Source organism: Parasteatoda tepidariorum, chromosome 8 (genome assembly GCF_982258835.1).
Source record: "Parasteatoda tepidariorum strain Cologne lab strain chromosome 8, Ptep-v5.0, whole genome shotgun sequence".
NCBI lineage: Eukaryota > Metazoa > Arthropoda > Arachnida > Araneae > Theridiidae > Parasteatoda > Parasteatoda tepidariorum.
The window spans coordinates 25,481,681-25,501,500 of NC_141762.1; the positions used below are offsets into that span (position 1 = coordinate 25,481,681).

The window sequence follows — 19,820 nt, forward strand, 5'->3', positions numbered from 1 at the left end:
CTTCAACAACCCTTTTTGGATAATCCTTTTTGCTTTTGCTTAATTAGCCGCAGGGTGATCAAATCTAATTTTTTTTTTCACACAAGAACCGATTGTTTTCTTTCTTCGTTTCTCTTTTCTTTCTAAATCTTCCTAAGGGCACGCGTGACCTCACGCTCCTGACCTATCGCGGATTCCATTCATCTGCTCCAATTCTATTAAATGATATCGAATTCGGTGACTTTCCTTTCCAAGGTTCGGGGTACTGAGTCCATTTACAATCTGTGCATATGCTTAGGGAGAAATTGTCATTGAATATTGTCTAAATTACCTTCTCCATCTTTACCGGATAAGGTGAAAATTGCGAGTAGAATTGAAACTGATGCAAATTACCATATATGTAATTCACTTATATGAATATGATTAATGCAAAGAAGATCAAACATAAAATATTAATGCCTAGATATTTTATACTTCTATGTCCCATTAATGTTCCAAATCTATTGAATGCTATCGTTGATTATCCTTTCCTAGTTTTGAACAGTAAATCAACCAATGCATAGTATGTTCATGGAGTGGAATTGTTATTGAATTTTGTCTAAATAACTTATTCCGGATAAGGTGAAAATTGTGAGTTGAAATGAAACTGATGCAAATTATCATATATGTAATTCACTTATAAGAATATGATTAATGCGAAGAGGATCAAACATAAAATATTAATGTCCAGATATTTTATACTTCTATGTCTCATTAATGCTCTAATTCTATTGAACGATATCGCCTTCGTTGATTACCCTTTCCTAGATTTGAACAGTAAATCAACCAATGCATAGTATGTTAATGGGGTGGAATTGTTATTGAATTTTGTCTAAATGACTTAATCCGGATAAGGTAAAAATTGCAATAGGATTCAAACTAATACAAATTATCATATATGTAATTCACTTATAAGAATATGATTAATGTGAAGAGGATCAAACATAAAATATTAATGTCCAGATATTTTATACTTCTATGTCTCATTAATGCTCTAATTCTATTGAACGATATCGCCTTCGTTGATTACCCTTTTCTAGATTTGAACAGCAAATCAACCAATGCATAGCATGTTCAAGGGGTGGAATTGTTATTGAATTTTGCCTAAATAACTTATTCCGGAAAAGGTAAAAATTGCAATAGAATTCAAACTGATACAAATTACCATATATATACCTTAGACAATTTTGAGATATAAAACGTGTCTTAAAATCGGGGATTAGACAAAAAAACGTTGGCTGAACTACATTGAATTCGGAAAAGATGATAAATACCTGCTTAAATGGAGAGAAAGTGGAAGTTTTTTATATTATAAAAATCTTAAATCAGATTTTTAATCTAATTCAGATCAGTAAAATCTTAATTCAGATCAGTAAATTAAAGACAAAAGATTCAGATTTATCATATATTATATCAAAAGCTGATAATAACAGCTTAACCCAAAAGAAAGTGAGAATCAATGGAAAGTTTTTCGCAATTAAGCTATAAAACTTTTTTACAAACCACAAAATGAAACAGTAATATCTATATTTTTTAGACAGAATTGTCGGAAAAGGTGTGAAATGATTTCCTGGTATTTTTCCGTAATAATTTAAAGAAAAGAGTAATAATCTTATTTTAAATAAATCATATATTTTTTTTTTTATTTAATTCATATTATTTTATTTTAAGCTGAGAAAACTACCAATTTTTCGTTCGACATGATTATGGTGAATTTTCTTTTGCGGTGAGGTCTAATACCAGTTTTTAGCTGAATATTATTACAGTGCATTAAAATAACACACAAATGTAAAACGTAGAGAAAAATTAAAATGCAAGATAGCTAACACATCTTGCCTACTAGTGTAAAATATAGATTTAGACATCTTGAAGATAAGTGGTGTTTTTAAGTTTAGAATATTCCATTTAATTCTTGTAAGTAATCATTAAAAAAGTGAATGCGAAATAGAAAACATATAATACGAGGAACATCTGTCTTGAAACACTGCCTATTCAATCCACAAAACATTAAATTACAAATGCAAAAATAGTCTTTTTTTTTCTTGAAAATTTTCTCTTATTTCTTTTTTTTAAGTGAGTTCAATATTTTTAAAACTTCCTGGTTCGAATTGAAATTAAAGGGCCGAATAATTTAATTTTTCTAGTTTTGTACATTTCTGTCAAAAACTAGATTTGAATTTTAAATAAATATAATAAAATAAAAAGTCTGTAAGGGTTCGGTTTTATCAACATGTATATATAACAAAACAAAAAAATACTACTCAAATAACTGGTTCTAATGATCAGATTTTTACGTATTAAGTACCAATTAGTATTCAGAACTATAATTTTAGTTAACTATACGAACGCTTGCGTTATTTCTATTGAGTTAATGATACATAAAATCTGCCTTTCATTGTATGAATAACCCCAAGAAATTGAGATCGAAAGATATACTTGATAAAGTAAAACTTCATTTGCTTTAAAAACATATGAAGATGGCAAAAAAAGTAGACATGTTTTGAGCGTTTAAAAATAGATATATGCTTTGCATATTTTTGATTGTCCAAAATATGCTTTTATTACCATGTCACATTTTTTGAAGCAAATCAAGTTTTATATTATCAAGTATACCTTCATTGGTATTAATTTTTACAAAGTGTAAAGATTGTAGCAGTGGTGCTCAGGGGATAGAGGTCTCACGAACAAATGAGGTGCCTCGGGTTCGAGTTCTAACAATAGCACGTATTCCACATCAGGCTGAAGTAAAATATCCTCAGTAGTAGACGGAGCATCGGTTACAGTGCCCTTGCCATCAGGCTAACCGTGGGTGGATTTCGTAGTCTTCCTCTCCATGTAACGCAAATGTGGGTTAGTTCCATCAAAAAGTCTTCCACGAAGACAAATTTCTCCCATTATTTGATCCAAGAGTTCCCTTGTCTTCTGAATTGTGTTCAAAATTACAAGGTTACGGAGTGGATCATTGGAAGACATAAACTCAAAATTGCGTCTGCTATTCAACGACGGTTATAAAAAGTGTATAAATTAAATTCTCTTTAAAAGATTCACTTAAAAAAAAAATTTGTTGCTCAAACTGTAAAAAAATATTTTTAGATACCAACTTTAAACCATTTTATGGTTTTCTAGTGCACAGTTGTTACAAATATGTTAAATATAAACGTATTTTTATTCAAGTGGAAGCAAAGTTGATTTTACTGTTCATTCTGTTCTAAAATTTCAAACGATATAACGTGAATATGATTCACAAAATAATGCAAATAATTACCCTCATTATAATATCAATATTTTATTTCGACTTATATGATTATGCCGTGTAAAGTTCTCAGCCTAAAACTATATAATGGATCCACAGTTCATGAAACAGTGTTCAATAAAATACAGCAAAACTTAATTTGCAGATTGTTAGACTATTTATGACATCACAGAATGGTGTAGCTAGAATAATGAGGACACAGAAAATCTTAGAAGAGCCACTTCAACTCAATTATCCTATTCGTCTCGACAGCATATTATCAGTTTTGTATTTCTTACATCTCCAGATAAGCAAATGTAGCAAATTGTAGGAAAGACAGCACAAGTAAAAGTATAGAGAGGAAATATTATGCTGATTTCGGCTATAAATCTTATCTATGAGCAAAATGGCTACACTTAAAATAAAACTAGTATTCTGAATGCCATCGAGATTGAGTGCCTCCAGCGAGACTAGTTTACTTTTTTTAACCCAACTTTGTCTCTTCTAAATGTTACTCTACTGTTAGAGATTATTACTGGAATAAAAAAGATATTAATGTCATAAATCTATGTCATAATTATTAAAATTTTATTTCACGCTCGTTCTTCTTATGAGATAAGTAAAAAAAAAGAAAAAATCAATTGACCCTGCACGGAAAACACTACGAAGTTATGCACAAAACTGAAAACTCAATTATGGCCACAACTGAAGAGCGGAATGGTGGAAAAACCAGATAAATGATATTTTTAGAAGAAGTAATGAGTCAAAGAAAATAAGCTTCAGAGGTTGAATTAGTATGGGTAGGTTTAATGCCACAAACTTGTTTTCGCTTTCACTTTAATCTTAACTAATCCACATTAGTTTTTAATATGCTTGCATTTCTTTTTTCAAATTGGGCAGTGGTAAACAAAATAAGACAAAGAATTATAAGTCCCGCCTTCTAATTAATTTGTAATAAAATAGTTCAAAGACTACTTTTTTTTTCTTACCCTGATTAAAGCCTCCCTGAAAGTACCACTTACCTGGTTTTTTTCACAAAGCTTTTCAATTAATAAAGCTAAAATAATTTCCTTCGTTTTATTTATTATTATATGTGGTCCTTCCAAGTGACTTTACGTTATTATATTAAGCAAAACACGTTTTCGTAGTGCATCCCAACAGAATAGAGATTAACTGTATTTAGCATCACTTGTATATTACATTTTCAAGAGATTACTGCGATATTGTAGAAGTTCTCAATCTATATTTAGCATGGAGAACCATTAAATCCCAAAGAAGCTATTAAATCCAGCAAACCCCAGTAAGTATGAGCTTGGGACATTTTAGCATTGTAGGCAGCTATTTCCAACTTTGTCGGGAGATAAGATGAAAAACTCATTCCAATGCCTCATTATACTTTCTGTACTACTTCCAAACGCTCCTCTAGAACCACAACTTGAGCATCGTATAATACAATCGTATTTGCTATTTTATAATCGCCGTTGAATAGCCAACATAATTTTGGGTTTAAGACAACCAATGTTCAACTCCATAACCTTGTCATTTTGAACCCTATCCAGAAGGCTAGGGAACTCCTGGATCAAATATTGGGAGAAATTTGCCTTCGTGGAGGACTTTGGGATGGAAATAACCAGCATTTGCGTTAAAGGAAGACAACGAAAACCTCCCACCGTTACCCTGATGACAAGGGGACTCTAATCCTTGATTCGTCTACCACTGATTATATTTTACATCAGCGCTGTGGTAGGTGCGAGCCAACACCTCCTAGAAAGAACAGGCCTCAGCACGGGTTACCATAAATATCTCTTAGTAGTCCAAACGTAATGACATATTTTGTATATTCAACCACTGCGCAGCTCAGTACCCCTAACGTGATGACATCTTTCTTATTTTTCGTCTACTGCGCAGTTAACTTCGTCACATCGGACTACTAATTTGATCCGTGCTGAGGCCTTTCTACTTCTAGGAGGTGTTGTGCGAGCAGAGTGCGGAATTCGTATCGACTAGCCATCGCTGGAATTTGGACCTGGTTCACCTCGTTGGGAGATCAGTGGTCTATCCCCTGAGTCACCACTGCTATTGTTCGCGAAAGACTAGCTCCTTCACTAATAATTGATATAAAGAATGCGGCACCATAGCACCGTTTATGTTAAAAAAATTTCTACAGCCATTTTAGAAAGGATCAAAAATTTTGCTTTACACCATTAGAAAATTTTGAAGATTGTTGAACCAGTGTTTCGTTGAATCTGTTGCAACCTTAATATAGTTCCGAAGGTGAACCATATTATTGTATTTTTTAAACTTGATTGCACGAATTTATGGATAAATTTCATTGGTACAAATTATTAAGTTTATAAATACTAGATATCAAGTGAAATTCTACGATACTTTACAGTTCTCTCGTACATTTAAAAAATCTTTAAATAGCTTTCAATTTTAAAAAAAATATTGAAAAAGATTTACTTAAAAGTAATGTAACATGTCCAATATTTTATATCCTTAAAACTAAAGATTACGAGCTCTTGTGTATCATCTTTTTTAAAAAAATACTCAGATAACCATTTTAAAACGTATTTAATCTTTCCTTTTTTCTTTTTTTTTTTTTTAACTTTTTAGCATTATAAACCAATGTGAATGACAATATCTTTAGAGAAAAATGCATGATATCGTGATTGGACAACAACAATTCAATAGCTACATGGACTAACTATGCGTATTTCAGTGTTTACGTCAAAAAATATTGGAATGCGCAAAGTTCGTCTAGACTCTCAGAAATGAAACTCTCACTTTTGACGATTCCGCAATCCGTGACCAGTATTTCGTTTATTTTGAGAATGATTTTGTCGCGAAATCACGTGACATGTGACATAACGCAAACTCTCAAATGTATGACGAAAATATTTCCTCAACTCGGAACCACATCGGAGAGCATTGTGGAAGATTGTTAACTAGATTGACGAAACTAGAATGAAGACTAAAAGATCAAAAGTAAAGTGACGAGTTGATCTGACTGTATGGTGGTCAAGGAGTTGACCTCGAGTACATTAGAACCACGAGTTTCTTCTTATTTTATTTATTGTAAAAGTCGAATGACTAAATATTTCTTATTAATTATTAAATTTTAACGAAAATTTAATAATTAATAAGATTTATTAAATTTTAATGATAGTCTTTTTCTCGGGGAAGGGACCATATTTATTCGTCACAGTGACGAAATATTTGCTCGGAGCATATTCCAGGATCGTCAAAAAACGGAGAAAATATCGTGAGTATCCATTTTTTACAGTGTACGCTCTTTTCTGAAGAAATTTTTCTTGCGTTCTTACAGGGTGATGACAACGGCGGCTGCTTTTACTGCAAGCATCATCTGTAGTAAGATACCAGGTCTGACACCGGCCCAGCAAAGATTGTGCCAAGAGAGACCTGATTTGATAGTGGCTGTGGGAGACGGTGCCCGAATGGGTATAAACGAGTGTCAAAAACAGTTCCGTCACAGAAGGTGGAATTGCACAGCAATCGGAAGTTCCTATGTCTTTGGACACGTTGTAGTCATTGGTAAGCTTTTCCCTCCTTTCATTTCTATCCTTGCACTTAAGAGACTTTTAATCCTCGTAACCTTGGATTTTTTGTTAAGTTTTTAATTAGCGTTTTCTTGATATTTTTGAGCAACTTTTAATTAACTAGTGTTATTAGACAGCATAATACTTTTTCAAAAATGATAGAAAGTAAAGGGGGCTGTTTTATTAGATAGGAAGAAATGGCGCTTTATAATTTTTAGAACTTCTATGAATATTTCCTCAAACCTTGAGATATATTAGATACCTTTAGATATAACCTTTAGAATATTTCCTCAAATCTTTTGTAGCAGTTTAGTTTTTTTTCCCTAAATATTTTTACTGTGTGCACTGTAAAAGCTGCGGTATAATACGTATCGGAATTCAGTGTTGAAAAATTCTGAAAATTATAATTTCATATCAAGTTAGTACCGAAGCAAGCTTTTTTTACCCTACAAACGGTATAGTTAAATCTTAAAAACAGTAATTTATAAGGGCGCTTTTTCATTACACGACACGATACCGACAAAATCGGACGACAAATGTGTGTACGACAATGTCGTTGCCGGATCGTTTAAGCAATTGGTTCTTCACTTGCCCGATATCGTTAGTCCGAGAAGTAGAAATTCTTGTTCATTCAATGTTTTGAGCTTGAGTGTGTAGAGACATAAAATTTAAATAATTTATTTGAACGTGTTTTGAAAAATTATAAGTTTTAGTTTTGAATTCGTTTTGGCAACGGAGTTAGATATATAATAAATGTTGTTGCGTTCTAAAATGTTTAAGAAATAAAATATGTTATTTTTTTGATAAAATTATTGGTAGTATCGTAAATTGGCGTTCATTTAATTTAGTTGGCACAAAGACCCAACAAGTGAGCAGTTGCTTGTGTTTTGCTGTGATTTTTTTCTGCAAACATTAAATATGCCGGATGATAATCGTCGTCTCAAACTTCTTACTTTATTTTAGAAGAAAAAAGCTAGCAGTGCGGAAACGTTTATGGGTGCACGAAATGGTACTTACGTATTAACGCCACCGCAGCTACAGATTTGGCGGTTTTTAAGTGCCGCCAATCTACACTTAAAATTATGTCTGTAATCACTAAACATTACTTAAATTCTTTAAATGTTTTAAAGTATTAACGTTTTTTTTTAAATCGAATTAAAATATTAGTTTCATTTAGAATAATCTTTTTAGATGATTTCTTAAATGAGTTTTATCAAATTTATCTTATGAAGCCGTTCGATCGTGTTTGAAAAAAATGTTTCAGTTGAATCAGGGAACAGACTTTATATTATTCAATCAAGCAGAAACCAGTAGTTAGATCGAGTTCTGTTTGAAATACATAAGGGTCTTTATTTGCCTTCTTATCAAACCATTACTATTATAAAAAATACCATCCCTTCATTAAAGCATATAATGAATTTATAAAAATTTTCAATGAAACTTTTATGATTGTTTACGTCTTTCAACCTCATTATAATGTAAAAAATGCAACTTCATGAGATTAAAAATTTATAACCAGACATGAGAATAAATTATATAAAACTTTTACTTTCGAATTTTACATTTGACATGATCTAATAAAATATTAAAATTGATTAAAAGAAGGAAATAATGATATCAAAAGAGGAGATAAAACAGGAAAGATACACAACAACTAATAAAATCGCCACTATTTGAGGAGAAATTTGCTTGCCTAACCGACATTTGATTCCGACAAACGATATCGCCTTGTCGGATACGACATAATCGTTATCGTATCGGTGAGTGAAAAAGCGCTCCGTTGCTGACCATGTATTTTACTTGTCTCTATGTCGTTCTCCGACAATCGGATCCGTTTTGTCGTTATCGTGTCGTGTAATGAAAAAGCGCCCTAAAGCTCACACCAATCTGCAGCACGTTGGTGAAGAGGGTCGTGCTTTTCGGAGCTTCGTAAATTTGGCGAATAATATATTTAAACTATTTTAATAAATATTTGTGTAAAAGGATGGCAAGGCATATTTTAAACGTATAACAAATACCTTTGCACCATTATTAGAAGCTTAAAGGCGAATAATTGCGCAATTTCAAGGTAATGACAATATACGGTCATGGTAGTGGTTTGTTTACATGAAGTGTACTGAGCATATTCTCCGTTTTATACTGAATTGAAAGCTGGCTACAGCTCATTTAGAAAAAACGTAAGTTTCAAGCCTTTTTACTGATTGATTAAAGAATATTGATTGTCTTCGATTATTTGCCAACTAATTTTAAACTTCTTGTCGGATCGATTTCACTAACAAGTCACATAAACTGCAATAAAATGCAATTATGTTTTTAGTTGTATAATAAAGATATTTATGTTCTTATAGTATTTACATAAATCTGTCAACTGCTTAAAATAATTTCATAATCTTCAATTCTATTCACGTCGGTTTCGTACGAATTCATATTAATATTCTGTCTGTGAAGTCTGTATATTTGATTAACAAACTAATTTTATTTTAAGAAATATTGTAAGCATGCATCTCAAATTCATGATTCTTGCTTTATTTTATATTGTAATAGTAACTTTACTGATTTTTATCTACATCATATCTTAGTATGATTTTAAATTTTAGTGTTACTGAATAACAAACATGGTGGTGGCTACTTTACACCAAGTAGTGCAAAAGAACATTCTTGGGGTTTCACTACACCATGAACTATCCTTGGTTTTGATGTAGTGATGACATTGGTGTAAAATTTTTGCCACCTTTTTTTTCTTCAGATACAAAAGAATTTTTTTTACAGTGTATGGTAGGAATTTTTAAATTTCGTTAAAAGTTGTTCACTATAATTAGATATATCAAAAGTGTAATAGAAGGAAGTATCATGACATTTCACCATTTTCGATGCTCTTTTTATGCTAATAATTAATTGATGTAATAGTTCCTTTATAATTATAATCATAATAATAATAATAATAATAATAAATATTATAATAATAATAACTAGGAGACTCCGCCTCCTGCTCGCTAACGCTCGCCATCCCCCGAGAATTGCTACGCAATCCTATGTGGTTCACGCCGTGAACCATGGCTCGCTGCGCTCGCTCGCCAATGAACACAATGTTCTAGCACAAGGACATAATATATTATCATCAAAGACATAGTATTTTATCATCAAAGACATAGTATTGTACTTATGTAGAAGAATTCTACCAATGTTCTTATTGGCTTTTAAAAAAGTATATTAGCTATTTAGATTGTACATGGTGAAAAAAATCAAAACATTAGCTAAATAAGAAACATATTAGCAAAATAAATTATCAAATATTGCTTCACCAATATTCTGCATTTTAAAGCGTGAAAATTCAATGCATAAATAAACGCGAAATATAAAAAAATTCAATGCATTCAATACAAACACTTAAACGTTTTTTAGACGTTAAGGTAGCTCCCAGTAGAAAAATATCAATTCAACAGCAGCCTTTTAAAGCATTCTCACTTCAATTATTTAATTAATTCCTAATTGAGTTTAAATTAAATATTGTCATGTTTTTAGTGCATGAATCTGAATTGAACAACCTGATAATGCTCACTCTGGTTATTGTTATCTGGTTGCTCACTACGTGCTCTTGCGCGCCGAATCCAATCAATTAAAAATGAAAACTGTTGCCAGCGCGAGAAAAAAAATATCATCGGTTTTATTGATACATACATACGTACGTATTAGCGTTTTATATAATATAGATAATATATTATTATTATTAATAAAAATAAGAATTATAAGAATTAATAATAATAATAATATATTATTATTATTATTATAAGGAACCTTATAAAGAGGAAAACTCAAAATGGCGAAAACTGTAGAAACTTGCCTTCTTGTCTACGATAGCAGTATTAGTTTTTCTTTTTTAAATTATGCTAGTGCACTATTATGTACCTAGAAATAGTGCAAAGCTCTTAACGAAATTCGAAAAATGATGCTCCAGGTAAACTTCGCTCTAAAATTTCTAATTTCAAGGCGAAAGTTTTACGATTATGTAACAAATTACTAAATTGGCAAAATTACTTCTATTGTGCATCTTTGCAATCGTTGGAGATCATTTTCCATTAATAGTTGCTTCTTATAGTTATTGCGCAACGTTATTTGGAATAGAGTTATAAATATTTGGAACCTTACTAAAATTAATGAAGATGGAATAGCAATTAAACGTTCTACGGTTTATTATTTAGTTATTATTAAAGAGATATCAATAGTGTGAATTTTTTTAAGTCAAACGTCCCCCCCCCCTGTATAAAGGTCCCTAAACCTATGAAACAAAATGACAAGTAAAATTTTAAGCATGTGTGCTTGTAATATTATCTAGCAAAATGTTTTCTGACTAAATAATTTTTTATGAGTTGTTTTATCTTTACGTTCACTTTTGACTTTGTCTTCTACATGCAACGTTATAAAGTTCAATGTTTCATAGACGATAATTGATTCGAATTAAATACTTTTAAGTTTTAGAATCCGTATTACAACTCTCATTTCCATATTGTTATTTGCTTTATCATTGCAAACAGAGATATACTTCACAATTGTGGAGTCGTTAGTTATGCCCTATTTTGACCTACTAAAGTTATAGCCCATTGAAACCTATTCAAAGTTATGGCCTATTAAGCCCGCAATGAAGCTAGGTGGGGGGGGGGAATACGAAGATAAGTTGTTTTGCTCTAAAATAATTTTGAGATACTTTGGGAGGCACTTTAAAAAGAATGATTCACTTTAAGAATCGATTATAATTCGAAACTTCACTAACTATAAAATTTGTCATCTTCATTCAATCGTGGTTAGCAATTTGTCATTATTTAAACCAGTTTTACCAGGAGATAACCAATGAAAGTATCAATCAGTTAAACGAATTCAAGAAGATAAAAAATATAACGTCGTTTTTTCAGTGTCGCTGATATCGAACCTAATTTAAATACTGACGGAGTCTTTAAAGTAATGCAACGAAATTTACGACTCAGCCTATGGAGATATTTATTTTCCCCTGTCATCATTATTGAATTAACGTAATTTTAATGGTAATTACGCAGACGATTTTACAAACGCACGGATACCCGATCTGCTTAATAAAGAGAACTCCATCTGACAAAGAATCCATTTATCTGTTAAAGGCTATTATCATTTTTTTTTTTCGCTTTTCCTTTCTCTTTGTTTTTACTTTTCACTAACGTAACTGGAAATCGTAAATTTTTTTTCTGTCATACCTTGCTCGGTTGTAAATTAAAATGATGATAAGTGAGACTTCCCCTTTTGCACTCCTTTTGTCCCCATACAGAATGGTACATTCCTCGAGATAAAAGATTTTGAAATGTGTGTTGACCTAAGCACCGACCCAAATAAAAATAAAACACTCAAACACGCATTGCTCTGTATAAATCAAAATTATATATAGGTAAGGTATCTTCTTGGCACAGGCCGCTTTTCAGCAGTTGGTATTTTATGGGCTTATTTTAGTAACAGATGCGTATTACTTACTCCATTAACTGTAATAATTCCCTTAGGGTATATTACCTTTGTGTTTAAGTGTAATAACTATTTTTAATTTAGCTTGGATAGCATTCACATTAGTAAAGAATCATTATTTTAAAATGATAAATAATATTGTATTGGAAAATTTAGCTCTTTGAAGTGTTTTGAAATGCGTCTTGTTTATTGGAAATACATCCAGTATTTTCTGGATGATTAGATTTCAACAACAAAAAAATGATTTGAGGACAAAACAACAGAGCGTCCCCAAAAAATTTAACGATTTGAGTACACACGTATATTTAAGGAAAATATTAATTTATATGTGCAACAAAGCTTTCTTTTTTTTAAAAAAAAAATTAATAACTAATATCAGATGTAGAGCAATCTTTATCAAGCTAGAAGTCATTACTAAGCAGTTTTGATATTTCATATGACATTCTGCATAAATTTAACTCATACAAAATGAAAAAGTTCAGGATTATTGCTTTATTTTTAGCTGAAACTATTTTCAGACGAGTATGGAGTTTCCATATTTTAGCGGGATACGTTTTTTGCTTTTCGATGGTATTCTCCGTAAGACAAAATTATCTTGTTTAACAAAACATGAGCATTTCTGATTTTCTTTTTTTCTTTTCCTTCTTTTTTGTTGATATTTTCTACATATAAAAAACAAAAAAGTTGTTTTTGGACAATTCGATGAAGTTTGAGAACATATATTAAGATTTAAGAACATTTTCTGTCCGCAAATAGTTTTAAAGTTTTGGGGGACAGCTATTGGGGGGAGGGGAGGAATGCGAGGACTGTTCTTAAAATTCGAGAACGTCTAGTCACCTTAGATTAATCTTATATTTGTTAAACTTTTGCAACCTCATCCTCAGGTACTTTTAGGCCTATTACTTAAACAACTCAATTTACCCGAAGTTTATAGTGAAAATGTTTATTGTTTTTATCTCAAATATAGTTTTCTAAACAAATATTATAATACCAGTTTTTATTAGTGAGTCAATTATTATCAAATGCTATCAAGTGTTCATTTCTTGCGCAGGATTAGTACAAAGCTCATTTCAATGAAGCTTATTTTGTTCCTTTTAATTTGAATTTGTTTTAATAAGCCTTTAGCTTGCTCTTTTATAAAGCTGTTTACAACAAGCCAGTGGTTGGAAAAATTGCTTTATTTTTGTAGTTTACAACAACTGCACCTACTTTGTTACAAATGTAGTTAACCACAGCTGCAACTACTTTTTTTAATGTAGTGATTTCAAGTAGAATTGAAGTAACTACTTCACAACTTTAAGGAGACTTAAGTTACATTAAATGTAAGGGAATAATTAAGAAATATTTATTCATGTTTACATGAGCCAGTTTGCTATTCCAAAACATTTTTTTCCCGAATTTATTCATTTGATCTTCAACTTTTTCTGCCTTTCTCAACAGCGAGTAGTTAATTTAGGAAATGCGAAATTATTAAATACTTGGAATTTTTTAATTGTCTAATGCTATTTCCTCTAAGAAATTAAGTACATCGAAAGCGTTCCCCTACTTATAAATAACATCAATGTTTCACTGGTGTGTATATTCGCATATGAAAGTGTGACCCAAGTGATTACTTATCAATTTTTCGTAATGGATAGTTTAAATATTAGTTACACGTGATTCTAAATATGTAATTTCTGTTAACGCTCAGCTGCAGACAGAATGTTTTTCCTTGCATTCATTGACAGACCCGCGAAAATTAGTTCACATTAAAATCGAAAAATTAGTGCGTTAGAGCCATGTTTCTTCACTAAACTATCGTTAAAAATAGTTTTCAGGAATAACTACAAATTACTGTGTTTTTGTATCGCTCTGCTTACTGCACTTCTTTTTTTTTTAAAAAAAATAGCGATTTTTTAAAAAGAAAAATTCTCGTCATGAGGAAACTATTAAAAATTTAAGTACATGACCATTTGTTTACATAATCATTTGGGATATACTTTACTTAGACAATTTGTAATTTGTACATATTTCTTGAAACTGCATAAATTTCTCTGTACTTGAAAAAATATGAATTAACTGCCAAAAACAAATTCTTTTTTTTATTTTTTTGAATTTGTGTGATAAAAATTTCACTCGTAAAAAAATTTAAAATTTTGAGAGGCAAAAAAAATTTTTTTTGAAAGGAGCCGTTTTAGTTTACTTATGCATGTTTTTGGCAATTTTGAACTCTACATCCCCCTCGTCAGCAAAAATAAGCAAATAACATACCTCCTGAAATGCACAACAAAAGAGAATCACAACACTCCACCTTGTTTTTTTTTCTGTAACTTTGACGTTGTTTACTGCAGTAATCTAATTTTATGCTTAAATTCAAATAAACAATGTAAATTTGCAATTTTAGTTCTAGTTGGTAATTCTAGTCTTCAAAATTATAGTTCTTTTTATCACACATTTAGTGCAAAATACAAAACTGAAAAGTTAATTTAACCAAATAAATGGTTTTTATGCCATGCTCTACAGTCTCGTGACAAAATTACCAACGTTAACTACATTTACCAAATTTTATCACATGTCTGGAAACCATATTTTGTTGCTAATTTTACTAAAATCATTTCCAAAGCGCTTCGGTAAAAATTACCAAGCTTTCTAGTGTTCCCATAAAGCTATAAAGACGGTAAATTTCACCATATTCTGCTAGTTTTGACCATATTTTTTCTAAATATTCAGTTTCAAAAGTTCTCAACCTCTGTAACTCCCATCAGAAATTTTCTTTTCAACTTTTTAATTCCTCCAACTTCGGTTCTATACAAAATTTAAAATTTTTCCAAAAATAATTTTTTTTTCAAATTTTTTGTTAAATTTTTTATGCATTTCAAAAAACAGTTTTGAAAATAATGTGATTTTAATGTCATACGTAAGCATCGCTCATACTCCTCCTTTCCTCTTGTCAACAAAATTAAATATATCACAAAAACTCTCTCCGCGTTCAGTGCTTACGTGATACGTAAGCACTGAACGTGTTACGTAGGGCCTGAAAAAAGAAATTTTGAAAATAAATTTTGAAAAAAAAAATCAACTCTTATCAGCAAAACTAAACGTTTTCGTTCCGATTTTCTCTCTCTCTTTTTTTTTTTTTTTTAATTTTCAGTATGCGTAATAACTTAATATAGCAATATTACAATATTGGCAAACATAAAATCGCATCGTTGTTCTTAGTAACTACTATTTCAAAACCTATAGAACTTGGATCAATCTTAGTCAAAGAAACTGGAAGTGACAGAAAATGTTGTAGCATTGATTGAGAAACCAACGACAATGTTAAAAATAGGTGGAAAGGAAGGCCGTACAAAAGTTCATGTATCTTCGTAATTATCGAATTATTCAATGGCCTAATTGGTGAATCGTGTTTTCGAACTGCCCATAATGATTCTACTGCGGATCTTTAATTGATCGCCTGGATAATCTTGCCGAAACCATGTTGATGTCTTATTAAATTGCCAACAAGAATTCTTCTCCTACTCGAAGTTATTTCTTGTAGACATAAATAGCCAAGTCATTTTTCAACCTTCATAGTGAAGTTGATGCATTAAGAGAGTGTCGTATCATGCATCAATTTTAACTTTTTATTGTTTTATGCAGAAAGTAATGAATCAAATAACTTGGAAATTTTATAGGAAATACATTATACGTTTGCCTATCAATATGATTTCTTTGTGAAAGATTCACTTAAAAAAATATTTTAAAGTTTGGAAGAATATTTCCAAAGTACAGCATGATGTTTTAGCTTGGGTTACCGTAAGCTGTACCATCGATAATTGGATGTTACTTGTATGTTGAGTTCTGGTCTTTTAAATTTGTTTTGCTAAATGAATTGTATATTCATGCAATTAAAACTTATCAAGTGAATCATTGACTTACGATGTCCCATGGTACAATATGGCCTTGCACATAGGGCTATCATTTGTTGAACCTTATGAATCATTGGATGTTACTCCCTCAAGGTGTAATATGGTGTTATACCATGGAGCACGGTATGTTGTACCATGGATCACTCACTGGAAGCTACTTGTTGGATGATTCTCATTTTGAATTGTCGATTGAATTTCGATATTCATGCAACGAAAACTTATTTTTTATATAGCCTGTATAATCTAAAATAAATGAAGTTACTATAATAAGTTAATGATACAACATCATTGATTACTTTATTAGAATGTTTTAAAAAAGCTTCACTATATAGCTTCTCAAAAAACATAAGAAAAAATTTATATTTGTGAGTGACATAGCCGACAGAGAAACGGTCACAGATCCAGTTAATACAAATATATTTGTATTAACTGGATCCGTTACACATATCTTGAATGAACGCAAGGTACAACACATAGACTGATGGTCCTTGACAGTCACAGTTACAACACGCATACACTTTTTTATTTTATTTGGCAAAAATTATTTATTTTCCTATAAACTGGAAAACAAATAGCAAATTAAATTTTGATACTTAATTTGATTTCTATTTTCAATTTTAATTATTATAGGGTTTTATTTTCCAATTAAATTTATTGAAAATCTGCTTCAGTATCTAAAAACTCAAAAACAAGTTCTCCAGCACAAGCCTGGAAAACTCCCAAATGCTTACTGTTGCAGGTATCAACTACATATACATCATACAAAATTTATTTACTTGATGGAGGAAATAATTATACAGGGTCAAAGAACAATCTCTCCTATATCATACCCCGACAATTAACAAGCACAAATTTAATGCGAATGAATACCATCACTTGTATTAGCATTTTGTAGAAGGGTGGAAATTTTTTGAATAATAACCCGGATTATACTCATTTTCAAGAAAAAAAAATACATTCATTCATTTAAATTATTTGAAGTATGTCACTCCAAATATAATGAGTCACAATATAAAGTCAATACGAAAATCTCGCATGAAAACAGAAGGCAATTTCAAGTATTAAAAAACTAAAGAAATCTAAATTTATGAAAGATTCAACAAAAAGAGTATTTTTATAATTATATTTGGTAATTTATAGAATGGTATAAACTAGTCGGAAAAATATTAAACAACTAGTGGGCTGCGTCCCCTGCTCGCTAACGCTCGCCAACCACCGAAAATTGCTACGCAATCTTATATGGTTTGCTTCGCTCGCTATTAACTTAGGTACATTGCAAATGCACAAAATTCTAAGACTTCAAAGCAATCATTCAAATCCATATAACAACTTTTTTTTAAAAAAATTAGTACATCTTTTTAGTAAATACTAAGTCATTAAAATAAATTTAGTTTCAAATAAATGACATGTAATTCGTTAAACCTATTAGAAATGTGCTATAGTATAAAATCTTAAGATAAAATTTCTAAAACTGATATCTCTTTAAAAAGGTTAAAATTTGGGCTATAATTAAGTCTATTAAAAATTGAAATAAGTGAATCGCAATGGAAAAACCTGCATAAGCAAATAAATTCTAGTAAAACAAATAAATTCGTGATATAAATCAAAAATCGTCAAATAAATTCGTAATATATAAATTCGTGAAAAAAAGCGCTTTCGACAAAATACTAAAATAGAGATCTATCGACAAAGACTACTCACTTCTGCCTAGCTTATGCTCTCTCTGGTTTTTTCAGTTTCCGTTTTTCAAAGCGCTATATGTTGAGCCATCTCAGCTACATTTGGCATGTGACATTTTTAGTGGCAATCATTGGTCGATTTTCTAGCGTTGCCATTCGGGGAGTTGCAATGAGGCTTTTTTTTTGTCGCCGTGTAAAAGAAATATATATATAGATAATAAACATTTCACTCGTTGTAAAGCATTCTACAGAATGCTAAATGGAATAGCGGCAAAGTAAAGATACAATATTTTGTTTTGTGTACACCTTTAATTTTTTAATGCATCTCAAAATTTTCTTAAAAGAAGTTTTTCTATATTGCATTTTATTTTTTAATATTACTTTTTTATGTACTTTATTACCCATTGGCAAAATAGGTCTTGGTTTGGATTTGATGGCGTTCACACACTTTTCAACTGTGTTCAAGAGTAATATTAAGCAGTGCGCATGCGTCGTCATTGCATGCATTGCTATGGAGACCGCTACTGTTTTTCTTTAGCAGGCATTTTTAATGTCTATACATAATAATAATTTAAAGTATTTTTATATTCTTTTTATTATTAACGTATAATGACGGTGATTTTAATATAAATATGAATGCTGAAGAAGGAGAAGTATTTTGTGACGTCTTGAAACACGTATATAGGCAGGATATGAAAATCAATCTGACGACAAACATCATTTGTGACAATGTTTGCAACCCATGATTCGAAATGTTGTGGCATTCAACGAAGTTAATCCAGAAAGAAAAAGCATTTGACCAATACGTAACCAGTGATCGTAATAAGGCAATCACAACTTTTTTGTTGATTTTTGTTTTTAAATTTACTATTGCCTCTCCAGGTAAATTGCAAATAATTTTCAAAAACAGTGACAGTAGACATTAAATTAAACTGCTTAATTACTCTGTAGCGTGACAGCGTTTCATAAAGTACCGGTAATATATTTTCTTTACTATTTTCTGATTACAAACTAATGAATTGTTAAACAATAAAATAAATGTAACCTGTTTTTGTCTTTTTTGGATGCCATTACGAACTTCGTTACATTTTTTGTCTGACTTTGAAAACATCTGAATTATTAACAAAAAGTCTGATAGATACAGCCATTTACAAAATCTAAAAGAAAAAAATTACTTAATGTAAATGTACTTAATTTAGATCAAATTCATGCCATCACAAAGATAATTACTATGAACTAAAAATGCGTTTTTAAAACCCTTCGAGAGTAGTGGGGGGAGTGCGTTTTTAGCAATGTCCTTACTTTATTATTATACTTATGAGTTAAAAACTTGATCAGCGGCGTATAGAGGTGTAAGAATGCTTTTAGGCGAACTCTTCGATTAGATTTTATGAAAAGAGGAATGCAACACATTTGTGAGAGAGAAAAAAATTAATAAGTAAAAAAAATTTAACAAAAATCACTGGAATGAGTGGATGGAAATAAAATAGAATGGAAATAAATCTAATTATATTTCTCAGGTGCATTTTTTATAAAAATACAAGTATAAATTATATATATATATACATATATATACATATATATATATACATATATATATATATATATGTAAAATGTTGCAGTCGGACCGAGCAGGAAAACAGACACAGGATTTTAATTAAATCAGAGTAACTTTTATTTGAACATTCTTAGTTGAGTGAGAGCGAAGAAGTGATGTTTACTCCATCAGCAAACAGTCTTTCTGGTAGGGAAAATCTTGCAAAAAATCCTAAAATGTCTCTATTTAGGGAAAAGAGGGAAATCTCAGAAATTACAATTGGTTAATGAACTTGCTCGAGTGATTCCCACGGCTTAAAAGGGAAAAAAGATCTTTATTTAAATGTATGCATACTTTGGCTAAAAATAGATTTAGAAACAGGATGTGGCTTTTAAAAGTGTGAGAAAGTATTTCAAATAGAAT

At 30.7% G+C, this 19,820-nt stretch overlaps 1 protein-coding gene across 1 annotated transcript in view; it reads left to right on the forward strand.

Moving 5' to 3' along the window:
* Positions 1-19,820, forward strand: part of LOC107447185 (protein Wnt-7b-like) — a 158,054-nt gene that overhangs the window by 99,375 nt on the left and 38,859 nt on the right. Inside the window, 1 exon segment of the mRNA NM_001323817.1 lies at positions 6,579-6,805. Coding sequence (NP_001310746.1) covers positions 6,579-6,805 — 227 coding nt within the window.